General features: G+C 45.2%; 1 protein-coding gene and 1 long non-coding RNA gene across 8 annotated transcripts in view; one reads left to right on the forward strand and one right to left on the reverse strand.

The window, feature by feature from the left end:
* ANKRD24 (ankyrin repeat domain 24) overlaps positions 1-27,355 on the forward strand; it is a 53,610-nt gene that overhangs the window by 11,388 nt on the left and 14,867 nt on the right. For 3 of the 7 annotated variants that reach the window (XR_008316534.1, XM_053297805.1, XM_053297808.1), the window contains exons 5-16: positions 3,984-4,041; positions 4,246-4,316; positions 5,481-5,587; positions 7,456-7,643; positions 9,193-9,221; positions 9,330-9,416; positions 13,255-13,356; positions 13,446-13,553; positions 14,107-14,151; positions 17,089-17,187; positions 18,876-18,948; positions 25,783-25,904. Coding sequence is in view for 6 of the 7 variants with exons in the window: in XM_053297805.1 (XP_053153780.1) it covers positions 3,984-4,041; positions 4,246-4,316; positions 5,481-5,587; positions 7,456-7,643; positions 9,193-9,221; positions 9,330-9,416; positions 13,255-13,356; positions 13,446-13,553; positions 14,107-14,151; positions 17,089-17,187; positions 18,876-18,948; positions 25,783-25,904 (1,089 nt within the window). In the remaining variant the exon portion in view is untranslated. Of the gene's footprint in view, positions 1-3,983; positions 4,042-4,245; positions 4,317-5,480; positions 5,588-7,455; positions 7,644-9,192; positions 9,222-9,329; positions 9,417-13,254; positions 13,357-13,445; positions 13,554-14,106; positions 14,152-17,088; positions 17,188-18,875; positions 18,949-25,782; positions 25,905-27,355 lie in introns of those variants that run through there. The other 4 variants (XM_053297810.1, XM_053297807.1, XM_053297809.1 and 1 more) reach the window with 4 other exon arrangements.
* Positions 312-21,992, reverse strand: LOC128345604 (uncharacterized). Its single transcript, XR_008316535.1, has 3 exons — positions 21,914-21,992; positions 19,744-20,035; positions 312-4,375 (listed from the first exon to the last, which is right to left on the reverse strand). It is a non-coding gene; the product is annotated as an uncharacterized LOC128345604 (long non-coding RNA).

Consider the following 27,355-nt stretch of genomic DNA (forward strand, 5'->3'; position numbering starts at 1 on the left):
TTAGCTAAGGGGACAAGTCATGTTTGCTACCACAAGACCAGCTCTCCTCCCTGGCAAATAACTGGCAAAGTGTAGATTTGTAGCTAACGAGTGGGATCAAAATTCAAACACACACATGAGCACACATATCTCAGTTGCATCAGCAGAGATACAGAGAAATAGGGAACATATCAGTTGTTTTAGAGTGCTTAACAGGACTAGAGTAACATAGCAGGATCAAAACACAAGCACACACACAAACACAGAAGAAGAACTGTACAAGCCAGAAGTAAATCAGCTACAAAAAGCTGCTTCTGTGGAGAGAAATGCATTCCGAAGTCACCAGGGTAGTCAGGGCTGTCCTTAGAGAGCCCTGGTGGAGTGCGAGGCCCGGGGCAAATCAGCCAGTGCGGGACCCCCTTCCTGTTAATCCTAATAGGGGTTAAAAGACCGGGGACCGAGGCTGTCGCCCTGCTTGCCATGCCCTAAGGACAGCCTTGGGAGCAGCTCTGCCTGCCTGATTATTTCAAAAACGAAGACTACTACTAATGAACAACAACAACAAGGAGGAACTCCCTGCCAGAGTGGTGCAGTGGTTAGTGTGCTGGACTAGACGGGGGAAATCCAAGTTCAAATCCCCATTCAGCCATGAAACTCACTGAGTGACTCTGGGACGGTCACTTAGCTCTCAGCATGACCCTCCTCATAGGACTGTTGGGAGGATAAATGTAAACATGTGTACCACTGTGGGCTTCTTGGAGGGAGCACAGTCTATACATGTAAAAGTCAATAAATCAATTTAAGCCATAGGTAGAGCAGAGATCAGCTACAAAAGTGAAGAACAAATGCATTCTGAAGTTACAAGGGCAGCTCTGCCTGCCTATTTTAAAAATGCATACATAAATAATAGAAAAATCACAAATTTTCCCCAATGATAAGAACATAAGAACAGCCCTGCTGGATCAGGCCCAAAGCCCATCTAGTCCAGCATCCTGTTTTGCACAGTGGCCCACCAGATGCCTCCAGAAGCCACAGACAGGAGTTGAAGGCGTGCCCTCTCTCCTGCCATTACTCCCCTGCAACTGGTACTCAGAGGCATCCTGCCTTTGAGGCTGGAGGTGGCCCACTGCCCTCCGACTAGTAGCCATTGATAGACCTCTCCTCCATGAAGTCATCCAAACCCCTCTTAAAGCCATCCAGGTTGTTGGCTGTCACCACATCCTGTGGCAGAGAGTTCCACAAGTGGATCACGTGTTGTGTGAAAAAGTACTTCCGTTTGTTGGTCCTAGACCTCCTGGCAATCAATTTCATGGAGTGACCCCTGGTTCTAGTGTTGTGTGAGAGGGAAAAGAATTTCTCTCTCTCCACTTTCTCCACACCATGCATGATTTTATAGACCTCTATCATGTCTCCCCGCAGTCGTCTTTTTTCTAAACTAAAAAGCCCCAGGTGTTGTAGTCTTGCCTCATAAGAAAGGTGCTCTAGGCCCCTGATCATCTTGGTTGCCCTCTTCTGTACCTTCTCCAGTTCAACAAAGTCCTTTTTAAGATGTGGTGACCAGAATTGTACGCAGTACTCCAAGTGTGGTCGCACCAAAGTTTTGTATAAGGGCATTATAATGTTAGCCGTTTTATTTCCAATCCCCTTCCTAATGATCCCTAGCATGGAATTGGCCTTTTTAACAGCTGCCGCACATTGAGTCGACACTTTCAACGAGCTGTCCACCACGACCCCAAGATCCCTCTCCTGGTCAGTCACCAACAGCTCGGATCCCATCAGCATATACTTGAAGTTGGGGTTTTTCATCCCAATGTGCATCACTTTACACTTGCTAACATTGAACCGCATTTGCCATTTTGTCGCCCACTCCCCCAATTTGGAGAGATCCTTTTGGAGCTCCTCACAATCCATTTTGGATTTCACTACCTGGAAGAGTTTGGTATCATCTGCAGATTTGGCCACATCGCTGCTTACCCCTGCTTCTAGATCATGCTTGCTCCTGTAACTTAGAGGGCACCATGGGAAGCAAAGATACATGGGGACACCCTCTCCCTACTCCACGCCTGCTGAACAGCTGGGCGCCACTCTCTTTCCACCTTGGGTGTCCACCACTTAGCTTGGGTGTCCATCCTAGTATGCAAAAAATGTTTTATAGAGATCACTTCCTTAATCCTTGCCCAATGAACCATAACCCAGTGGACATGTTAATGTTACAGATACTGGCCACAATCCAGAGAAAAACTTGTTTAGCACTTTGTATAGCAAATGGATTTTTAAAATAATTTTCTTTCCAATAGAATCCATTCCTTCTCTACATCCCACCCACATGGGGAGCCACTTCTGCAATTACTTGAGAAGCAGTTTAGACTCAGAAGTCCATGCATATGCCCTAAAATAATTTTCTGGCTTCTTATGCCAGTTTATAATCTAATCAGTCCAGTTTTACAGTTTGCTTTTCCTTCCAATGTTTTATGGCTTGTCATTTTGGGAATGAGTCATAATGCTTTTCATACACACCAGATCAGAGACCAAGGGAGAGAAAGCAGAGGTTGCATTCATCCCCTCCAAACAAACACAAAAAAATAAGGCAACAAAATATCAGACTTACCAACAGCCTACCTGCTCTCTAACCAAAATGGTAATTGAATTCTTCTGAGTGGCTAAAAGAAAAAGACTTCCCCACCCTCTGGGCACTCTGATTGGCTGCCTGAAGAGTCAATCAGCCTAGTCCCTCTCTGATTGGTTTATAGGGTGGTCCTAGGACTGCCCACTTTGCAAAAACAAAAGTGAGCATGCTTATTGGCTCCTGCCTTATTAATATTAATATTTTAAAAGATCTGGGGCTTTTAATTTGTTATTTGAGGTTGGTGGTGCTACTGTTGCCCACCTCACAACTCTTAAAACAGCAGCAGGCTGCAGACAAGAGCAGCAGGGAGCAACAGAGGGAGGCAGTAGGCACACAAAATGGAGGCAGAAACAACATGGTTGACTGAGAAATTTAAGGTGAGCGCCACCCACTTTGCCCATAGATAAGATCCGCCTCTGGTTCCTGGAGGTCAAAAAAAGGGCAATAAAATCAATTTAAAAAGCAGAAATAAGTGAAATAAAGTACTGTGATATGTTCTCCAGGTATCCAGGTGTACAGCAATGCCTGCCAAAACTCTGAATTCCACCAGTTTTCCACAAAGAATCATGGGGGAATTTGATTTTAAACTAAGAGCCACAAAATGGGTTCTTTTAGCAAATTGGTTGCTGGAAATGACCTCGGAGGCCATTTCTGGCCACCCAGGAACCACAAATAGTTGAATTTTAATTGTTTTTAAATCCACAAATAACAAGGTCAGGTCTCCATTGCCCGACTGCGGATACGTGAAACCGCAGGTTCCGGGACTGCGGATAACGAGGGCCTGTTCTGTGCATTCATGTTGATGCCCGGGCATGGTTTGAGGGCATGCAGTGCAGCCACCTTCCTGAAGCAAAGCTCTTGCATTCTGAGAAGAGCCCATTCTTTCTCCCAATTGCCACAAAAGTAGCAACATTAACAAAAAAGGAGGGTTTTTCTCGGAATGCAAGAGCTGGCCAGCAGGTGGCACTGTGAAAATTGTGTGAGGTCCCTGCTCAGGATATGTACAGAGGATAAGATTGCTCCAGGAAGTAGCATGGAAGCTTGCAGCAGCATGTGTATGGGGAGTAAGCTCACACTTGGAGCTTGCATGAAAACTCTGAACATCCTGCAGTTTCTGGAAATCCCTTGGGTCTGATCAGGGGGGGTGGCTTCCCGGGAGCTCAGTGTAAGCCATCTTGAGTTCCATCATGGCAAAAAAGGTGGGAAATAACATGCATAAAGTAAATGACAAATATTTCCCACTTTGAGCATCAATACACATCAAGCATATTTACTTAGAAATAAGTGCCACGGTGTTCAATGGGGTTGACTCCCAGACGAACGTGGACAGAACTGCATCCACAGTTATTTATTGCTAACCTCCTCTCCCATTCCTTAGGCATCCTGCCCCGTGGATATGGCAGACGGCAGTGGAAGAACGGCGCTTCACCATGCAGGTCAGCTCTGTGTGTGCATCTACTGCTCCCGGAAGCAAATGCTCACACTGGGAAAATTAAAAACTGTGACCCAACCAGACAATACTTGTCCTATACTAGCAGTTGCTTCTTGACCCTTGTGGGCCAGTCTCAGTTGAACCCTGACCTGTATCCAAGTGCTCTGTTGTAACTTGAGCCTGGAACCTTCCTCTTCTTTTTTTCCAGCTATCAACGGATGCATCTCTTGCTTGGAGATCCTTTGTGATTTTAAGGCTCCCCTGAACACCAAGGATCAGGTAAGCCCTCCTCCTTCATTTCCAACTGGTTGGCGAACATCTGCATGTTTGTTTTACTCCTAGAGCAGGAGAATATAATAATAATTAATAATTAATTGTGGTGCTTTTCAACACCAAAAAAGTTATCAAAGCGAGTTTACAGAGCAAAAGGAATAAGATGTTTCCTTGTCCCTGAAGGGATCATTGTCTAAAAGAATACACAAGGACAGTGCCGACAGCAGCCACTGGAAGGGATGCTGTGCTGGGTTGGACAGTTGCTCTCCTCCTGCTAAATAGAAGGGAGCCCCCACTTTGAATGGTGCGTTTTGGCTCAGAGAACAAGGTGATTTCCAAAGTGTGGCCACAAAAGGATCTGAAGATAGTTAGGAACATAGGAGCATAGGAAGCTGCCTTATACTGAGTCAGACCATTGGTCCATCTAGCTTAGTATTGCCTACACAGACTGGCAGCGGCTTCTCCAAGGTTGCAGGCAGGGAATCTCTCTCAGCCCTATCTTGGAGATGCTTCCAGGGAGGGAACATGGAACCTTCTGCTTCTCCCAGAGCGTCTCCATCCCCTGAGAGGAATATCTTACAGGGCTCACACATCAAGTCTCCCATTCAAATGCAAACAGGGCGGACCCTGCTTAGTTAAGGGCAGATGCTCTGCTCCCGGTTCAGCTAGTAGTTACATAATATACTAAAACCAAACTGCTGAAAGGGGTGCAGGGTGGGGGAAGCCTTAAATCCCAAGGTCCAATACATCTGTTTTGTTATTAACCAATTCCATTTTATTTTATTTTATGTAACATATTTTTATACCGCCAGAAACGTTAGTCTCTTGGCGGTTTACAACAAGATAAAAACAAAGGTAAAACATTAGTTAAAAACAAAAACAAGAAATTTAAAACACAACCATTTAAATTTCTTTTAAAAACAATATTCTAAAAACAAGATTAAAACAATCAAAACAATTTAGGGTAATAGAAAAGGCCAAAGACACTACCTTCTTGTGCTCTTTTAACAGAAGTTAATTTGACCAGACTTCCAACATTCCAGATCAGTTCCAGACATTTTAAGACGTCTTCAGACGCTTGGGCTGTTGTTGACACCCCTTTGACTGGTGAAGGGCTCCTGGGAGCCGCTGCATTGTGCCTTCCCTTTAGTGTCTCCCCTCCCTTGGCAGGACGGGGCGACCCCTCTGATGCTCGCGGCCAAGATGAGCCACTCGGAGCTTTGCCACTACCTGCTGCACCGCGGAGCTGCTGTCAACGCCAGAGACCAGCGGGGCCGGTGAGGGCCTTTTCTGTGTGTTTCCTGTTGCTCACCCCACTAACCCATTGACACGTGAGGCCAGATATTTTCGGACAAGGAACATTGATTGGTTTTGTTACTCATTCATAAGATGTTTTGTAACGATCGTTTTTAGACATGTGAATCATATGACTCAATATTAGCCATTTAGGGACATTTTACATTATTTGAATATAAATTGATAAGCTGGAGATGTAATATGTGTATTTAAGGTGACTCCCAAGTACTCCTTTAAGACCTTCAGAGTTATTGCGTAAAAACAGATAATTCCTTGTAAAAACGTTGTAATACCTTAAAACATTTTTAAAAACCCACCATTTTTAACAACATTTCTACAAGGTATTATCTGCTTTTACGCAATAAATTTGAAGGTCTTAAAGGAGTATTATTTGAATATTATATTCAGTAAAGGAGTATGGAGAAATTTGTTTTAAATTTAGGAGATTATGTTGTGGGTACTAATTTGATATATATGGGTGGATATATGTATATTTCTTAGGAAGCATTGCATAATAGGAGAAGAGTTGAGGCTCCCTATGAAGATTTATTTCATATCTTCAAATGTCTTTTTCAACACGGCTTTGAAGGTTTACCGAAGATTTGATTGTTATTCATGGGAGACAAAATGAATTTATATGGATACTTGACAAAGTAGTTTGAAACAGGTTATTACCAGGGTGCTGTCGTCGTAATAACTATTATGGACTACATAGTTCTCCTTTTTGATCAATTAACATTTAGTGTATTTATGTTTTGTTAGCACTTCTGCCTGGCACGATTTATCACTATCACTATGTTTATATGACTTTATAATTTACAATATAGTTTACATTTATATATTCATTCTTCATTCCCCCAATAGTCTGTTGGGTTGGGTTTTGGATTCTTAGTTTCAGATCCTTTTACACTATTTGTGTGGCGCTTGGACAAGGGATTATTCTGTTTGAAAATGGAAGCTGTTTGCCTTTACCTGCTTTCTGTCCAGATTACATGGCTCCCTTTCCTGCAACCTATCAGCGTTTGTAGATGGGCTGTTCTGACTGATTATTTTCCCTCTGCACTTTTATACAGCATATAATAAATGGCCAGTGTGCTGCATCTCAGCTGAGAGGTGCCAGGGACCATTTGAAAGGTGCAGAGGGCCACCTTTCAGGGCTAATGGGTTCGATTTCTGATATGACACAACTGACCCAGAAATTTGGGGGGGGGCGCTTTGGTCAGACCACCTGACAATGTTTTTGTCGGGTGATCAGATCGGAAATCTGACCTTTTTAAGGCTGTGCAGGTCTGCTGTACACACTATTACAGGTTTGCCTCTTAAAAATTACATTTTTAAAATGCTGCCCATTACAACTGATGCACGTCCTGCAACAGACCAGTACATTGTTCATCGATGCCTGCAGTGTGTCATTTTGGAAAGCGATGATGGTGTCAATAAGCCTGAAGGTGGATTATGCAGGACGTGGTGCTATTGCTGCTGCTATGGCAGTGATGTTTTCTTCCGTCCTCACTGTGAGAGGTCTTACGTGCCTGAGTAGGCAAACATTTTCCTCTTCACAAGATTTTTAACTAAAGAGAGAATGATGTTACAACACAGAACATCTCTACACTAAAATTCCCTTCTCCCACAAAAGAAACATATTTAAAGTGGAGTTCCACAGTTTTAATTTGTGCTGGGACATCGTAATGATTCGTATTCAAATATTCCAGGTCTCAAAGATAGTGAAAATTATATGTACACTTAGGAATAGCAAATAAAAATGTCCCACCCTGTATTTCAATTATCATGTTCTTGCCTCTGTCCAACACCCTCTCTCTGATTGTAACTGGCTCTGTCTTTGCTTCAGAACAGCCCTGATGGTGGCGTGTGAGAACAGCAGTGTGGAAACAGTGGAGGTTCTCATCCATGGTGGGGCACGCGTGGGCCTCATCGACGCCACAGGACATGATGCCGCACACTACGGTGCAGCCACCGGCAATGCCCTCATTCAGCACTACCTGCAGGAGGCCGCCCAGCGTCGATCTTGGGCCAGTGGTAAGGCAACCCTTCTCTCAACATCACTGTTCCTAGAACGGGTGAAGAAAGAGCTGCCGATCAGAGAGAAGGGTGCTTCTTCAATGGGAGGAGAAATGCCGATAGCCTTTTCATTTCTTGTCATAATAGCTGATTTTTCATTTCTTGCCTATAGCCACCAGACTAGTCGCCATCGATAGACCTGTCCTCCATGAATTTGTCTAAGCCCCTTTTAAAGCCATCCAAGCTAGTGGCCATCACCACAACCCGTGGCAGAGAATTCCATAATAAATAAATAATAAATAAATAGCTCCAGTGGTTTTCTTGAAGGCACATTCCCCATTTTTGCTTTTGATGTGTCAGACCAGAACAATATGTTCCATAAGCATGCTCACTATAAAATAAAATCACCTATAACTCTTGCATTTCATGATAAAATAGGCCCAAAGTTGCAGGAATTATAGACACTTCAGAGGGCATTATGACTCCAAGATTTCAGGCAGAGTGGTGCAGGCACGTTTTTAAAGTTCTCATTTCCCCCAATAACTTTCAGACTGAATTCTGGGGTGATGCTACAGAGAATCATGAGCATAGCATCATATTTCCCCCTATTCCTTAAGATAATTGGAGGAGAATTGCAGAGATTGTAACCTCTTCTGAGGGCATTATGCTCAGCGAAGTGCAGGTAGTTAAGTGTAAGCATTTTGGGGCAGACACACTTTAAATTTTGAGAACTTCCCCCATAACATTTTTTGTTTTAAGTCAGAATTAGATGAAGATTTCAGGAAGATTTTCTAGCTCCCAAACTGAAGACAAATAGTTCCAGGAACTCCTGCTCAGGGATACTTCTTCCCTTTTGACCCTAAAAAAAAGTCTAATCTCTGAAGCAAAGAAGAATCCACGTTGAATCCATTAAAATATGTATTTTATCCATTAAAATAAATAAATAAACCCAAATTGAAGCAGAATCCAATAGCAGCTCAAGTGAGGCTGCTTGGACAGCTGCTCAAATGAGGCTGATTTGATCCAGTTCTGATTCAGGAGTTGAAGTTTCACTCAGCCCTGCTGCTTTTTCCTGTGACATGGCCAAACCTTGTCTAGAACAGAGAAAATCCTGCCTCATATGTGTGTATACACACACACCATATTTCAAACCAGCAATAAGATATCGAGCAAGGATTCTAGTGCAGATCTAAAACACAAAAAGAGCAAGTCCCTGCCCCAGTGAGCTTACAATTAAAAATGCAACCCAGGGGGAGAGGAGGGAGATGGTGATGAGAGGCAAATGGGGGAAGAAACGGTGTTCAGTTCAGTTACAGCAAGGGAGAGAGAGTGAAGTCGTTTGTGAAAGCAGAAAGCCTTCTGAGGACTGAAGAGGCTGGAGCTGATTTAAGTCAGATCTTTCCAAGAGATCTTTGGGTGCTCCTCTCTAGTCAAATTGTACAGATGTGCAGGGTGGCCAAATGTCTTGGTGTCCCCAGTGCCCCCCCCACAACTGGATTGTTCTTTATCAATATCCTTTAATAACCCCCTCTTCTTTCTTATCTCTATCTTTGGCTCACTTCTGCAGAAGAGGAATCCGCTGAATTATCCTCACAGGTAAAGTTTTTCATCCCAGGATGTGGGGTGTGCCCTTGTCCAGCATACATAGCAGCGGGGAGGGGTGTCTCTTACATGCGCCTCCACTCTGTTTCCCTTGCTTCACAGTCTTCCCAGCAATCCCTCTCCAAAGGGAAAAACAGCAGCCCGAGAAAGAGAAAGGCCCCACCGCCACCTCAGAGCACTCCCAACCAGGTAGGAAGTCAAGAACCACGCTTCGTCAACAACATCGCTGAATTCAGCGCTCGACTTTGGCCCTTCTGTAGGACTTGTGCTGGCTCCACAGTCCCCTAACTTGCAACATCTTCTATAGGAAAGTGAGCACGGCACTCGGGACATGGACAGTATTAATTCAGTGAAATTGTTAACAAAGAACCCGCTGCCCCACGGGCAGGCAGTCAACAGTGGGGTGCTGGAGCAGCGGAGGTGGCAAGAGTGTGGTAGAGACGGCTCAAAGAACCCCCACCCTAGGGGAGTAGGGAGGGAGCAGATGGCCCCCAAGCGCTGATGGCCCTGGGCAATCCCCAATGCTCAGTGGTGGCTTTGTCCCTGTGCCAATGCACATGAAAGCTCTAGGCTTGTTCTTACGATCGGCAGCTGGGTAGAAAGAGCATCTAGGAAAGCTCCCAGCTCCATGCATGCTCCCAAGAAATGGCCATATGTCACCAAAAATCAAGGTAGGAGGAGGGGGAAGTGAACACGTGCTGGCACGATCTGGGTAGGACAGTGTGAGATGTGCCTTTTCTCCAGCAGTGCTGCATGCACAGTGTGGGTTGGCTGCTGCCGTTACAGGAACATAGGAAGGTGCCTTATACCCAGTCAAGCACTGCTAACTGGGCAAAGAGGCACCTTTTTAACTTGGTGATTCTCTTTACGAGCAGGAGGAGAGCAACTGGCCCTATCCACCTCCAGCACAGTACCCTTCCAGTGACCGTTGCTGGTGTCTAGCTTATGTTTCTTTTTAGATAGTGAGCCATTTGGGAACAAGGGAGGGATCCATCTTATTGATTTATTATTTCTCTGTGTAAACCACCCTGAGCCATTTTTGGAAGGGCGGTATAGAAATTAATAATAATAATAATAATAATAATAATAATAATAATAATAATAATAATAGAGAAAAGAGGCCTTGAAGAATATGTAAAAGACAGTGAAGAAGATGCACTTCAAATGGTCAATAACGCGAAACTATTCAACACCAATGAAACAAAGCAGGCCTACAAGAAAGAACAAGTCAAGAACCGAGCAGAAAAATGGAGAAATAAGCCCCTGCATGGTCAATATTTGCACAATATAAGTGGAAAATCAGACATCACCAAGACCTGGCAATGGCTTAAGAATGGCAACTTGAAGAAAGAAACAGAGGGTTTAATACTGGCTGCACAAGAACAGGCACTAAGAACAAATGTAATAAGAGCAAAAGTCGAAAAATCCACCACAAACAGCAAGTGCCGCCTTTGTAAAGAAGCAGATGAAACAGTGGACCACCTGATCAGCTGTTGTAAAAAGATTGCAAACAAAGGCATGACAAGGTAGCAGGGATGATACACTGGAACATCTGCAAAAAATACAAGCTACCTGTAGCCAAAAATTGGTGGGACCATAAAATTGAAAAAGTTGAAGAAAATGAAGATGTAAAAATATTATGGGACTTCCGGCTACAAACAGACAAACATCTGCCACACAATACACCAGATATAACTGTAGTCGAGAAGAAAGAAAAACAAGTTAAAATAATCGACATAGCAATACCAGGGGATAGCAGAATAGAAGAAAAAGAAATAGAAAAAATCACCAAATACAAAGATCTACAGATTGAAATTGAAAGGCTGTGGCAGAAAAAGACCAAAATAATCCCAGTGGTCATTGGCGCCCTGGGTGCAGTTCCAAAAGACCTTGAAGAGCACCTCAACACCATAGGGGCCACAGAAATCACCATCAGACAATTACAAAAAGCAGCTTTACTGGGAACAGCCTATATTCTGCAACGATATCTATAACAACAGCAACAACATTGACAATAAAATCCAGTCATCCCAGGTCCTTGTGAAGGACTCCATGTCTGGATAAAACAAACCAGTCAATAACACCTGTCTGACTGTGTAAACAAGAAATAATAATAATAATAATAAATGATATCTATTTATTATTTTTCTATGTAAACCGCTTGGGAAACTTTTGCTGAAAAGCAGTATATAAATTGTTGTTGTTGTCAGACCCTTGCTCCATCCAGCTCAGTGTTGTCTACACAGACTGGCAGCAGCTTCTCCCAGGTTGCAGGCAGGAGTCTCTCTCAGCTCTGTCTTGGAGATGCCAAGGAGGGGACCTGGAACCTTCTGCATGCAAGCAGGCAGGTGCCCTTCCCAGAGTGGCCCCATCTCCTAGGGGAAATCTCTTACAGTGCTCACGCATATAGTCTCCCATTCCAATGCAAACCAGGATGGATCCTGCTTAGCAAAGGGGACAATTCATGCTTGCGACCACAAGACAGCTCTCCTACCCAGATCGTCCTACCCAGATCACGGCTAGCACACAATCACTTCCTGCTCCTTCTACCTTGATTTTTGCCGAGACACATGGCTGTTTCTCAGGAGAATGCACAGGGCCAGGTGCCTGACTGGACGCTCCTCCTATTCAGTTGTTGGTCATGAGAATGAGCCTTCTCTTTATCAGTTGTGGTTAATTGCTGTTGGTTGACCTCTCCTCCATGACTTTGTCTAATTCCCTTTTAACAAGAAGAGCCCAGCTGGGTCAGAGTAGAGGCTTCTCTCTCCCAGCATCCTGTTTCACACAGCAGGTGCCTTCAGAAAGCCCTCAAATGGATCATGCCCCACCCACTGTCGCTCTCCTCCCATTGCTACTTCGGGACATGCTGCTTTGGAACCTGTCATTATTTTATTTTATTTTATTTATTAAGAGATTTAATCTACCGCCCAATTCACAGACTCAGGGCGGTGTACAAAACAAGAATAGCGTCCAAAATTTAAAACAAAAACTTAAAGGGCAGACACCTGGCATAAAAGAAATGTCTTCAATAAAGTTTTAAATTAATTAATAATTACAAAAATATTATTTCTTGTTTACATAGTCAGACAGGTGTTATTGACTGGTTTGTTTTATCCAGACATCGAGTCCTTCCCAAGGACCTGGGATGCCTGAATTTTATTGTCAATGTTGTTGCTGTTGTTATAGATATCGTCGCAGAATATTGGCTGTTCCCAGTAAAGTTGCTTTTTGTAACTGGCTGATGATTATATCTGTGGCGCCTATGGTGTTGAGGTGCTCTTTAAGGTATTTTGGAATTGCACCTAGGGCGCCAATTACTACTGGGTTTATTTTGGTCTTCTTCTGCCACAGCCTTTCAATTTCAATTTGTAGATCTTTGTAGTTTGTTATTTTTTCTATTTCTTTTTGTTCTATTCTGCTATCATCTGGTATTGCTATGTCGATTATTTTGACTTGTTTTTCTTTCTTCTCGTCTATTATTATTAATTATTATTATTATTATTACTACTACTACTACTACTACTATTTAGTATCCTATACTTCTGTAAGTTTGTCTTCTCCTTTGAAACCATTTTGCTTGTGTGAGCAGGGAAAGAACCGCTGGAAAACTGAGAGGGAGGGGAAGGGAATGAACTCTGTTTGGGGGACCCCAGCCTCCAAACCTCTCACCTGACATGCCTCTCACTAGGAAAAGGGGCAAAGGCTGCCAAACATATTTATTTATTTAACATATTTCACATATGTTAACATGTGTAACATTTAGCAGGCCTGGAGGCATAGGGCCCAGAAGGAATACGGGCAAAACAGCCAACCAAGGTACTGCCTTGGGACACAACCAAGTGGCAGTGCGGGACATGGGGGAAACAAGGGCACGTTGTCCAAGAACTGGGCAAGCAGTAAGCAAAGCCAACTGTGCACATGTTGTGCCTGCAGATTTCTAGGAGACATTGCCACCGGCCTGCATTCCTGGCATATGGTGGAATCTGCTGTTCCAATGTAATGCTTGATGCCCTCTGCTGTTTTGCAGCATGCTTCCCACCCAACAGACCAGGGCTCGTTTCCTGCAGAACGGAGCAACCCAGTGGTCACTGCCAAGCCGGCCAAGGGCCCCCCTGTGCCAGCTGACATGGTGAGAATTCTGTGCTAGGGTAGGGCAAGGCAGAGCAGGGGCAGGTGGAAGCAAAATTGTTCAGCTCAACCCTGGATTTTTCTCCCCAGAATGACCGGGAGGCCTACGAGGAAATTGTCCGGCTCCGGCAGGAGAGAGCCCAGCTTCTGCAGAGGATCCGGAGCCTAGAGCAGCAGCAGAAGAAGCAGAGGCAAGAGGTGAGGGGGCAGCATCCCCACTCCATGGCTACACCCATCATGCGTCCTTGATGAAGATGCTCAAAGCCTAATATTTGTCAGGGTTCGCTCAGGTTGAGCCCTGGAATCTCTGTCCAATATCAGGCCTCAGCTCTGCAGTTCGTGAACGAATAAGAAAGGGGAGAAAGTGAGGAGAGGGGAAGGGAACAGGGAGAGAGAGAGTGAGGGAGAGAAGGAAAGGGGGAGAGAATGGGGCTGAGAGGGGACAGAGACAGGAGGGAGAGACGGGAGAGGGAAAGGGAGAAAGGAAGGGGGAGAGAGTGGTGGAGGGAGGGAGAAGGAGTGGAGAGAGAGGGAGGGAGAGTGCTTTAGAACATGTGCAGAGTTCTCACATTCTGTCCCTGCAGATCTCGGCTGGGCAAAAAACCCTCCAGCTAAGAAGGTGTTGCTCTCAGACAGGCATGAGTCAAAGTGCCTCTCATCTTAGACACTCAATACTGAACCTAAGCTTTTCACATAGTGTTTATTGTTTCAGTTGGCATTAACTGTCCCTGGACTGTTTTCTCTCTGCTAGAGACTGGAGCTGGAGGATGACTCCGTGCATACTCTGGAAAGACAGGTAAGGCCCATCCTGGAATTAGAGGCCTCCAAGTCACACTTTGGAAGGTAATAAGAACATAAGAACAGCCCTGCTGGATCAGGCCTAAGGCCCATCTAATCCAGCATCCTAATCCACCACACAGTGGCCCACCAGATGCCGCTGGAAGCCTACAGGCAGGAGTTGAGGGCATGCCCTCTCTCCTGCTGTTACTCCCCTGCAACTGGTACTCAGAGGCATCCTACCTTTGAGGCTAGAGGTGACCCTCTGACCAGTAGCCGTTGATAAACCTCTCCTCCATAAAGTTATCCAAACCCCCCTAAAAGCCATCCAGGTTGTTGGCGGTCACCACATCTCTTGGCAGAGAATTCCACAATAGCACTTAGCACTTACATTTATATACTGCTCTATAGCTGGAAGCTCTCTAAGCGGTTTACAATGATTTAGCATATTGCCCAACAACATTCTGGGTATTCATTTTACCGACCTCGGAAGGATGGAAGGCTGAGTCAACCTTGAGCCCCTTGGTCAGGATCGAACTTGCAACCTTCTGGTTACAGGGCGGCAGTTTTACCACTGCGCCACCAGGGGCTCAAGTTGATTATGCGTTGTGTGAAAAAGTACTTCCGTTTGTTGGCCCTAGATTTCCTGGCAATCAGTTTCATGGGATGACCAGGAGAAAGATGTATATATTATTTATTTGTCATATTTATATACTGCCTGATATGTGTATTTCTAGGCAGTGTATACAATCGAAAACATAACAAATATAAAACTGGCTACTAGTCGGAGGGCTGTGGGCCACCTCCAGCCTCAGAGGCAGGATGCCTCTGAGTACCAGTTGCAGGGGAGAAATGGCAGGTGAGAGGGCACGCCCTCAACTCCTGTCTGTGGCTTCCAGCGGCATCTGGTGGGCCACTGTGCGAAACAGGATGCTGGACTAGATGGGCCTTGGGCCTGATCCAGCAGGGCTGTTCTTATGTTCTTATGAATAAAAACCATTAAAACAATTTCACAGAATAAAAACAATTAAACAGTTTAAAATTAATTTTCATTAAAAGCCTGAGAAAATAGGTGTGTCTTAAGGATCTTTAAAAAAACAAACCAGCCAGAGATGGAGAAGCTCTTATTTTGACAGAGAGCGTATTCAAAAGCCCTGAGGCAGCCACAGAGAAGGCCCAGTCCTGAGTTGCCACCAAACAAGTTGGTGGCAGCAAAGGAGTACTCTGGACTCAAGCCATTAACGGCTTTATAGGTAATAACCAGAACTCTGTATTTGCTCGGAAACATATTGGCAACTAGTGCAATTCTTTTAAAACTGGTGTTATATGGTCTCTTCGGGTTGTCCCTGTCTCATTCTGTACCAATTGTAGTTTCTGAACTTTGTACAAAGGCAGCCCTACATAGAGTGCATTACAGTAGTCAAGCCTGGAGGTTACTGACATATGTACCACTGTTTTAAGGCCATTTACATCCAAAAATGGGTGTAGAGGGCATATCAGTTGAAGCTGATAAAAAGTGCTCCTGGTTACTGCCTCAGCCTGAGAAACCAGAGAGAGTCTTGGATCCAGGAGCATTCCCAAGCGATGTACTTGTTCTTTAGGGGCGAGTGTAACCCCATCTAGAACAGGCAGATCTAAACCATCTCTTGGGTCCTGAACACCCTCTCGATCACCTTGCCCAACCATGGGAGATTGGAGACAGGTGTCTGTAATTGGCTAACTCTGAGGGATCCAATGCAGGTTTCTTCAAGCAGGGTCTAATAATAGCCTCCTTAAGACAAGGAGGCATCCTGCCCTCCCGCAGAGAAGCATTTATAAAGAATACAAGATATTTTATCCAAATATGAGAGATTTTTTGTTTTTATATATAACAAAACAAAACAAACAATCCACATGTAACAGTATCTCTGGAATCCACTCTTTCCTTTCTAGAGACACTGGCTGGCATGATGTGGAAGGGGCCATCTGTTCCTGCTCTCTTTAAAAGGCAGCCCTGATGGTCCAATGGTGTAGCTACACTGTTGGGGCTGCCTTTTAAGTGGCACAGCAGCCCTGAGAAATCCCTTCTGTCGATGGCTGCCCTCCATGTCAGCCACTATCAAAATTTTAGCAATCTAGGAAAGATCTTGTGTGTCCTGCCTCTATGCTCCTTTCCCACAGAACATGGAAGGAGCAGGTTCTGGTCTAAGCGTTGGTGGAGATGAAGCCTGTTTACAGCATTTCATGGGGTCTGTTTGACCCCTAGTGCCATAAGTGCATAGTTTTTTTCCGTTTACATGGAGTTCAGTAGGGGTTGTCGATAGCCCAATATCCTTATTAATAAAAAGGACACTTTTAGACAATATTACAAGGGCGTGGTGGATGAAACACCACAGGGCACTTGACCTCATTAATGCTGATCCTGATCTGGAACATGATCTGGAACGCGATCATTAATGTACCAATCTAGTTCCAGGAGTCCCTCATGTAGGTGGTGTAGGCTGTGGTCCAAGAATCTAAATCTTTCCTCTGTCTTCATAGCCAGCTGTTTGCCTGCAGAATCCACCATTCTCTTCCTGTCTCTTGACCTTATTTATTTATTTAACTTATTTGTGTACCTCCCAATATGTAAGTCTCAGGGCGGTATACATACAATTAAAATTTAAATCACAAAAATTAAAACAGATTGAGAAAAAAATGAAAACAAAAATTAAAACAATCTCTTGAGATCCATTCCAGTTCTCTTCTGGCAGTATATTCATGCCTGTGTGGATCAGCAGGAAGGGGTAGCAGTCAGTGAGTTGGGTGAGTCTTGGAAACCTCCCGGTCGCATCCTGAATGCATGCACTGGGGAAGGCAACTTGCTTCCCACCATGATGTGTCATAATTTGACCCTAAATAGGTCAGTAGGTTGATTGGAATGAGATAGCATTTATTTGTTTGCTTGTTTTGTTTGCTTTCATTTCTTCTGATTCAGATAGAAGACCTTCAGAAGCAATTGGCAGAGAAAGCTGGCGAAAAGGAAAATATGGGGAAGGAACTGGAAGTATTACGGAGCCGTCTGTCATCTCTGGAGGTACAGGAGATGTGTGCAGGGGCAGACCTACCAGTGAGTGAACGGGTTCAAAGAACCCAGCCGTGAGCCATGGAAGGGCCCTGTGACATTTATTTCCCTTTCTCTCCCTCGCTTGAGAGCTCTGGAGGACTTGCACGGGCCCTCTGGACCATGTCCCTTTTGCGTGCGACATCATGCAAGGGCCACGTGAGCCCTCCGGAGCACATTCCCAGCCAGCATTTGCTGGGAGGGTGCATTAATGTTCCTTCCTCTCTCTCCATCAAGGGAGAAAAAGGGAAATGAATGCACCCAGCCAACAAACGCTGGCTGAGAATACGCTCAGGAGGGTTTATGTGATCCCTCTGGCGATCCGGCCACGCCCACGTGCAAGTGATGTCATGTGCAAGGGGCGTTATTGGTGCGCATGATGTGCACGTTCCATGGCCACTGGAAATGGTCCCATCTCTTGTTCTGCAACTGTGTTTGTGAGAGAGAGGCGGTGGAGGGGAGGGATGGAGACTATCAAGGCTCAGTTTGCAATATGCAGTCCCGTTCAATACAGTTCAAGATACAGTTTAGACTGAAGAGATGGACCAGAATCAGCAGCTTTATAGGCTTGGCTAGAACCCTCGTGGTCCCTTTTGTTACCTAACCCTTGCTGAACTGATCGCTGCAGTACTACCCTCTAACAATCTGCAGTGCTGCTGCTGTAGAAATACAGGAACTGGTCAGACTGAAATAAAGGTGGGTTTTCCTATTAATTAGGAGTACAATCTGAGTGGCTGTACACACAGGTCCACTGGTTTTTGCTCTCCTTCCTTCAGTGTTTTTATTCTCTGGCTGCATGTTAAACAGGGAGCTTGCACAATTTTGGCAGCGCCACCTGCTGGCCAGCTTTTGCATTCTGTGATTTTAACCATACTGTTTTGTGGCAACTCTGAATGCAAGAGCTGGCCAGCGGAGCTGAAAGGAGGAGAGAAAAAGACTGTCAGATCGCACTGGCGCTTTGTGGAAAAGCCCGCAATTGATCAGTCTGGACAGACCCACAGAGAGCACACCAGTGATTTCCTCTTCAGACAAGCTACCATGGTGATTCACAGTTCACTTTGCAGAATGCTGTACCAAAAGTTCCAATGCATCTTCAGAGTCCGCTTTCTTGTGCAGACAGTGACCTAGAGGCCACTGGCATTCTCCCATGTATCCGTTCGTTCATCTGCAAATCTGCACACTGACAAGCAGAAAGCACATACACAAGGCACTGCTAGCCCCACAGCAGCAACAGGTCACAAAAGTCACCGCAGCAATGCCCCAAGCTCCAGAATTGGCCCAGATTGGCTCTTTTCCTCTGGTCAAATACAAACTGTCTCTTTTGACCCAACGCCTGCAGGTTGATGTAGCTGCAGCAAATGCCCATAGCCAGGGCTGAAGTGGGATTACTGCAGGCCTCATACTCATCAGGCATCATTTTTCACTCGTCACAGACTAGTAGACTAGTCTGTGACGAGTGCAAAATGACGCCTGATGAGTGGGTAAAAACAGTCCTGTTGAGTAATGTACCAACATAGCTTGTCAAGTAGAATATTTTGTCTGGCTGATCAATTGAGCCAACATTTCTTCACCCCTGCCCATAGTCCCTCTTCAAAATTCCTGGCCTCATCCAATTTATAGGAACCTTAATTTCCCCTCTGTCTCTTCTCTGCCTCACCAAGAATGAGAAGGAAAACACCAGCTATGACATTGAAACGCTGCAGGACGAAGAGGGGGACCTGCTGGAGTTTCCAGGTAAGGGCGTGACTGCCTTTGCTTTTGTTGAACCACACATGTGGGGAGCCCCTCTCGCAGGGGTAGTTGCTGGGCTAGGTCAACCATGACGTTGCAGGCCATGGGCCTAGCCACACTGGGGACATTTCAGGTACATACAGTAAGTTCATGCACACTTCACTTGCATGCACGAATGTACCTGTGTTCATTTGTACCCTTGTGTGTTCATTTGCAGAGAGCTGATGAGCATGAATTGTCCCTTTTGCTAAGCATGGTCTGCCCTGGTTTGCATTTGAATGGGTGACTACATGTGAGCGCTCTCTGCTGTAAGATACTCCCCTTAGAGGATGAGAGCCTAGCTTGGTGGTGGAGCATCTGCTTGATTTTTATTTATTTATTTACATTTTTTATATCTCGCTCTTCCTCCAAGGAGCTCAGAGCAGTGTACTACATACTTAGGTTTCTCCTCACAACAACCCTGTGAAGTAGGTTAGGCTGAGAGAGAAGTGACTGGCCCAGAGTCACCCAGCAAGTCTCATGGCTGAATGGGGATTTGAACTCGGGTCTCCCCGGTCCTAGTCCAGCACTCTAACCACTACACCACACACTACACCTGGCAGTAGTATCTCCAGATAGAACTAGATGGACCAAAGGTCTGACTTGGTATAAAGAAGCTTCCTATTATATAGGTCCATATAGCAATAGCAATAGCAATAGCACTTACATTTATATACCGCTCTATAGCCGGAGCTCTCTAAGCGGTTTACAATGATTTAGCATATTGCCCCCAACATTCTGGGTAATCATTTTACCGACCTCGGAAGGATGGAAGGCTGAGTCAACCTTGAGCTCCTGGTCAGGATCGAACTTGTAACCTCCTGGTTACAGGGCGGCAGTTTTACCACTGCGCCACCAGCGCCGTATGTGCTTGACTATTACATCTGCGTCTTGAGCTTTGTAGTCTAGAGTTGTGGACTGTTGATGCAGTGTAGGATTAAAGCTGAGCCAAAGAGACAGAGTGGGGAATCAGGATGTCCCCAGTTCAAATCCCGCTTCTGACATGAGTTCACACGGTGGTCTTAGGCAAGCTGTGACCCCTCAGCCTCAGCTGCAATATAGGAGAATCATACTTATTTAAGATTACAACAAGATAATGGATATGAAGTGCTTTTAACACTCAAATGTGCTAGGCAAATGCCAAGTCATATTAACACATGTGTGAAATCAGCATGTATGAAAATAATGCAAGAGGTCTGGAAACCTGGAGCCAAGCACCCTCCTTTTCCAGGTATCTTTGAGGTGCCTCATCCAGAGGATGTGCATTCCAGACATCATAAAGACATAAGGACAGCCCTGCTGGATCAGGCCCAAGAAGGCCCACCTAGTCCAGCATCCTGTTTCGCACAGTGGCCCACCAGCTGCCCAGAGGCGTAACTAGGGAAAATAGCGCCTAGAGCAAGCACTGAAATTGCGCCCATGTCCAAACAGGAATGATGGGACTTGTAGTCAACAATACCTGGAAATCCTTGTTAAAAGGAACACTGTACCATCTAGACATGGTTGTTGATCAAAACCTGAAAACATGAGCCACCTCTGTAAATGACTTAGAACAACGGTCAGGAGTTATGCGAGGATTCCAAGTGTCATTTTCTCTGTCTCATCTCATTCTTTTTTAAAAACATGACTTTGTCCTAGAGGATCACCTGCCCAAATAGCCAAATAGGGGAAGAAGAAGGTGGTGGTGGTGCTGGGTGGTGCTCTATAAACAAGTGAATGATTCCTTCCAGCCTTTGTCTTATGATGACTGTTGGCTCATGATGGGGTATATGTGCATTCACCACACCAGTGCTTACTTTGACACCAAGAGGGAGGAGGATACATTAGTTTGCGACACTAGACAGAGGCATTTGCAACAGGAGCAGACAGCCAAGTTCTGCCAGGGCCAAAACCAGCCCCTGCCAGACTAAGAAATCATTGTAATTTGCCCCTTCCTGTCACAAGCAGCGTGCTGTTCTTTTATTATTGACTCTAACTCTCAAATATCCCAGTCATGGATGGAAAATTCAGGGTCAATTTACAAGAGACACATTTTCTACATGGAAGTTTCTTCTGTGCAGGTGTTGTGCAGAAACCCATGTGTAGTGACCGCCAGGGGCATAGCAAGGTTGGAATGGGCCAAGATGAGATTTTAAAATGGGCCCCCAGCCCCTCAAAGTCCAGGGCCTCCACACATCCCAGGCCCCCAAGGATTTAAGTCTGATATTTCAAAATAAGTATGCTGCCTGGAAATACATTTCACTGAATACACACATGCACACTTCACAGTATATAGTGATATACATTGAGTACTATATATTTGTGCTACTTTTAATGCCTAGAACACACTAGCAACGCTAATTATTAAAATGGCCCCCTGGCTGCAGATTAGCAAAAGGAGACTTTCAACCATGCAGGGTGAGCCTATGTTTGTTTTCTCAGAATTCTGAACAAATTCAGTAAAGTTTGATTCCAGGAGGTTTTTCACACGAGGCTTTTAAAGCGCTTTAACACACATCTCCTCTGGAATGGAGGTGCTGCATTCACATGTTGGCCAGATTTACCCTGAAGTCCCTGCAAGTTATTGGAGAGCAGTTCACACACAAGAAAAATAAAATAAAATAAAATAAAAGCACAACACATGCTTCACAGTTCTCACTCAGACCTTCTGGGTTGCAAAACAACTTGAACATAAGTGCATTTATAAATGAATGAATGAATGAATGAATAAATAAATATTTGTTCCAGAAGTTTTTGTAATTTTCTGACATGAAACAAGCCACTTATAGGCCTTAGATTGTTTTTGTTTTTAAAGCCAGCACATTTTCCAGTCTGTTTTAAATTAAATATTCAGAGACTTCTCAGTCTCGCCCCACCACCCATATCAAAGCCCTATGGCAAGCAGATCCCTATATATGGGGGTAACCACAAAAAGGAATTCACAGCCTACCTTGCAAAAGCTGTGCTGGATGGTCTAGTCTGCTGCAGGGAGGGTCTGCTGCAGGGAGCTCTGCCAGACTCCTTCCTGGCTTGCTGGGGCCTGCTGAGTTCAGGCTTCAGGGAGGCCTACTCGGAGGCCTCTCTGGAAGCCCCGCCCACCCGCCGATCAGCTGAGAGGCGGGGAGAGAAGAGCTCTGCAGTTTGCAGGCTGCTCCGATCCTAGGCCCGAGCTGGAGGCAAGTGGCTGAGGGGCCCTGGGGCTGGGCAGGTGGGCAATGGGGTGGGGGTGGCAGGAACTGGCGTGGTGCCCCCAACTCAGTGGTGCCTAGGGCACGTGCCCTGCCTGTCCCCCCCAGTTCTGCCTATGCCAGATGCCTCTGGGGAGCCCACAAGCAAGAGGTGAGGGCATGCCCTCCCTCCTGCTGTTGCTCCCCTGCAACTGGTATTGAGAGGCATCTTGCCTCTAAGGCTGGAGGTGGCCTATAACCTTCAGACTAGTAGCCACTGATAGGCTTGTCCTCCATGAATATATCCAAGCCTATCTTAAAGCCATCCAAGGTGGTGGCTGTCACCACATCTTGTGGCAGAGAACTCCATAGGTTAATTATGTGATGTGTGAAAAAGTACTCCCTTTTGTCAGTCCTAAATTTCTTGGCAATCAGTTTTAAAGGATGATCCCTGGTTCTAATGTTATGCAAGAGGGAGAAAGGTTTCTCTCTCTCCACTCTCTATACACCATGCATATTTTTATAGACCTCTCTCAAGGCACAGCAGGGAAATGACTTGACTAGCAAGCCAGAGGTTGCCTGTTCGAATCCCCTCTGGTATGTTTCCCAGACTATGGGAAAGCCATCCAGCCATCCCAGACTGTGGGAAGCACCTATATCGGGTAGCAGCGATATAGGAAGATGCTAAAAGTCATGATCTCATACTGCGCGGGAGATGGCAATGGTAAACCCCTCCTGTATTCTACCAAAAACAACCACAGGGCTCTGTGGTTGTCAGGAATCGACACCGACTTGACGGCACACTTTACCTTTACCTATCATGTCACTCCTCAGTTTTTTTAAAAATACTAAAAAGCCTCAGGTGTTGCCTTACCTCGTAAGGAAGGTGCTCTAAACCCCAAATCATCTTGGTTGCCTTCTTCAGCACCTTCTCATGTTCTATAATGTCCTTTTTGTGGTATGGTGACCAGAACTGAACGCCATACAGTTGTGGCCAACCATAGATTTGTATAAGGGCATTGTGATTTTAGCAGTTTACAATCCCCTACCTAATTATTCCAAGCATGGAATTGGCCTTTTTCAAGTTGCCGCACATTGAGTCGACACTTTCAATGAGCTGTCCAGCACAACCCCAAGATTTCTCTCCAGGTCAATCACCGACAGCTCAGACCCCATCAGCATATATGTGAAGTTGGGGTTATTTGCCCAAATATGCATCACTTTGCACTTGCTAACATTGAACTGCACCTGCCATTTTGTTGCCCCCAGTTTTGAGAGATCCTTTTGGAGCTCCTTGCAGTCTTTTTTGGATCTCACTACCCTAAATAGTTTGGTATCATCTGCAAATTTGGCCACCTCGCTGCTTACCCCTACTTCTAGATCATTTATGAATAAATTTTAAAATACTGGTCCCAGTACATATCCCTGGGACCCTACTTCTTACTTTCCTCCATTTAGAGAGAACAGTCCATTTATACCTACCTGTCCTTCAACCAGTTACCAATCCACACATGAACCTGTCCCCTTATCCCATTACTTTGATGAATCTTTGATGAAGAACTTTGTTGAAACCAGTTTGAAAGTCCATGTATACTATGTCAACTGAATTACCTTTATCCACATGCCTGATGACACTAGCAAAGATCTCCAAAAGGTTGGTGAGGCAAGATTTACCTTTGCAGAAGCCATGCTGGTTCTCCTTCTGCAGGGCCTGCTCTTCTATATGCTTAACAATTTTACCTTTGAGAATGCTTTCCATCAATTTGCCCAGCACAGAAATTAAGCTAACCAGCCTGTAATTTCCTGAATACCCCCTGGATCCCTTTTTGAAAATTGGCATTACTTTGGCTGCTTTCCAGTCCTCTGGTACAGAGCCTGATTGTAGGGGAAAGTTACATATTTTTGTAAGGAGGTCGGCAATTTCAATTTGAGTTATTTAAGGACTCTTGGGTGGAATGGCGTCTGGCCCTGATGATTTGTTAATTTTTAATTTTTCCAGAGAGTTTAGAACTTCACCTCTAGTCACGTCTATCTGACTCCGTTCTTTAGCATCTGTCCCTGAGAAGCTTGGTTCAGGCACAGGTATATGCTCAGTATCCTTTGCCGTGAAGACAGATGCAAGGAACTCATTTAGCTGCAATCTCCATATCTTCCTTAATAATTCCTTTCACTCCCTCGTCATCTAATGGACTAACCACCTCCCTGGCAGGTCTCCTGCTTCTGATGTATTTAAAGAAGTTTTTGTTTTTCCCTTTGATGCTTTTAGCTAAATGTTCCTCAAACTCTCTTTTGGCCTCTCCTTATTGTCACCTTTCATTTCCTTTGCCAGAGTTTCTGTTCCTTTCCGTTCTCTTCATTTGGACAGGCCTTCCAATTTTGGAAGGAAGTCTTCTTCCTAGGTTTTCTAGCTTGTTAGATTCCATCCCTTCATTAATATATGGTGCTACTCTACCCCCAGTCCTCCCTTCCCTATCCTTTCTATCGAGTTTATATCCAGGGATAACAGTGTCCCACTGGTTCTCACTGTTCCACCATATTTCTGTCATGCCCACTTTATCTATTTCTTCGTTAGCAACCAAGCAGTCCAGCTCACCTAACTCGGCTTAGAGGCTTCTGGCCTTGGCATATAAGCACCTATACGCTGAATCTCTTACCTGGTGTGTGCTATCTTTCTTATGGCCGTTTGATCCCTTTGACCAGCTAGCACATCCTTCTGTCTGCTCTTTACCTGGTTCTACTCTGTCCCCTTCTGGTTTATCTAAAGCTTTTACACCCCACACCTTAAGGGATAGCATCTGCCAAACAGGACACAGCCCCGCTCCTGTTGGCTGTCCCCCAGGCATAATTTGTCTCATTATTTCATCTCACCATGCCCATGCAAATTTGAACAGCTCAGCCTCTTTGAAACTGGTTTGAATTTCTCGTGCCATTTGCAGCAGAAAGAGCTTTTGACAGCCAAGTGGTGGGTTGTCAGTGCCCTGCCTGGGCGGGGGTGGGAAAATATTATGGTACCTGAGGCAAGGCGCCAAATGCTACCCTGCCTCACAAGCCTAGTGGTGGCTGGCTTCCTTTCAAAACTGACCTTTGAAAGTGGCACGGAGGGTGAGGAAGAGGAGGGCAGGTTGTTAGCAGCCTCCCCTGCTTTCCTCGTGCTTCTTGCAAACTTTGCAGGAAGCGCGAGGAGTGGAACTCCTTACAAGGCTTGCAAGGGTCAGATCAACCCCCAAGACTTGCTTTGATGGCAGTGGTGGAGGGCATCTTACTGGCCTGCTGTTGCCCCCAAAATCTGCCACCTGAGGCAATGGCCTCACCTTGCCTCATAAAAGGGCCGCTCATGGCCCTACTTCCTTCCGTCATTCTTCTTTTTCTCTCTCCCTTTGTTCTGTTTTTGTCCTCCTTTGCAGCTCCTGTTTCCAGCTGCTCATGGGAATGCATTAAAGCTTAAACTTTAATCAAGTTGAAAGACACATGAGTATTTTAAAACCCAGACAAGGGGCTCAAGCTGAACTCTGAACTTGAGATCTATGCAGACTGAGTGTGCCTGATGCCTCCTTTAATATTTATTTTCTCTCTGCCTGTCCCAAGCCAACCCAGCCTTAATGTGGGTCTCCTGTGTGGTTTCTTCTGCTTTTTAAAAAACTAAACTAAACAGGGGCTGAGTTGCTGCTGTCCAAAAAGAGCTTGAGCCTCTCTGCCGAGGAGCTGCTGGCCACCCTCCAGGGCCAAGTACAGTCTCTAACCCAGAAGAACCAAGAGCTGATGGAGAAAATACAGGTAAATCCTCAGGGAATGTTCAGGCCTCCTACTCACTGCTCCAGCCACCCCTCGGGGCATAGCAAAGCTATTCAGCTACTGTCTCTAAGTGGCCAGGGGGCTAAAGTTTGGCAACTACGTTCTGCAGAATAGCTCCCTAGTTCTTTACATGGCAAAAGAAGATTCAGAGCAATTGCTAACTGGGCTTCATATTCTTTGGATGAGAGAAAACACTGGAAATGTAAGAGTGCCTCTTTAATATGTGGGGTTTTTTCTTTGGTATAGGCAAGCAGCACAGGCACACCCTCAAGGCAAGAGATCTGATGTCCCACAGCTTTTTTCCAGAGAGAGAGAGGCCCTGCTCCCCGCCCCCGCCCCAGCTACCTTTGGCTAGAGGCAGCTGAAGCAAAGCCCCCGCTTGCAAAGAGCAATTTGCTGCTTTGCCTTGCCTTGCTTGGGTGGCTGTGCCTACCAGCAGGAGATGAAGGCATGCCCCCACTCCTTCTGTGGCTCCCGTGCAATTGGTATTCAGAGACACTCTGCCTCTGAACCTGGAGATCGTCCATGGTCATCAAGACTAGTAGCCATTGATAGACTTGTCTTCCAAGCATTTGTCGAAGCCATCTAAGGTGGTGGCCGCCCATCACCTTATCCCGTGGCAGGGAATTCCATGGGTTAATTATGCACTTGTGTGAAAAGTGCTTTCCTTTGTTGGACTTGGTCCTAAATTTCCTGGCGGTCAGTTTCACAGGATGGCCCCTGGTTCTAGTGTTGAGAGTGGGAGAAGAACTTCTCCCTAACCACTTTTTCCACCTCATGCGTAACTTTATAAACCTCTATCACGTCTCCCCTTAGTCGCCTTTTACTATAAAATTATAATTTAAAAGGTTAATATAAAATTAACCCTTAAATTTTAATATAAAAGGTTACCTGGGAGAGTGCCTTCTTCTGCATGATCTCCACTGCACATTAAGATAATTGAGAGAGGCCCATCTCTGTATCCCGCCAGCTTGTCTGGTGGCGATTCAGGAGCTGGCCTTCTCTGTCGTCGCTCCTGGGCTGTGGAATGCGCTCCCTGTAAACATTTGTGGTTTAACATCTTAACCAGCCTTCAAGAGAGCCCTTAAGACACATTTTTTTAGCTTTTAGTATTTTAGCATTTTTAAAGCTTTTAGTAATCTCTGAATGTTTAAATCTTTTAATTGCTGTAATCTCTGAATGTTTTTAAATTTTTTAATTGCTGTTTTAATAATTGTTTTTTTTTTAAATTGTATTTATTGTTGTGAACCAGCTAAAGCAGGCCTGCTCAACTTTGCCCCCCCCAGCTGTTTTTGGACTACAACTCCCACAATCCCTAGCCATTGTGGCCAATAGCCAGGGATGATGGGAGTTGTAGGCCAACATCTGCAGGAGGGCCGAAGTTGAGCAGGCATGGCCTAGAGCCTTTGGAGTCTATATACTTTGGAGTCTAT

The sequence above is a fragment of the Hemicordylus capensis genome, chromosome 2 (genome assembly GCF_027244095.1).
Source record: "Hemicordylus capensis ecotype Gifberg chromosome 2, rHemCap1.1.pri, whole genome shotgun sequence".
NCBI lineage: Eukaryota > Metazoa > Chordata > Lepidosauria > Squamata > Cordylidae > Hemicordylus > Hemicordylus capensis.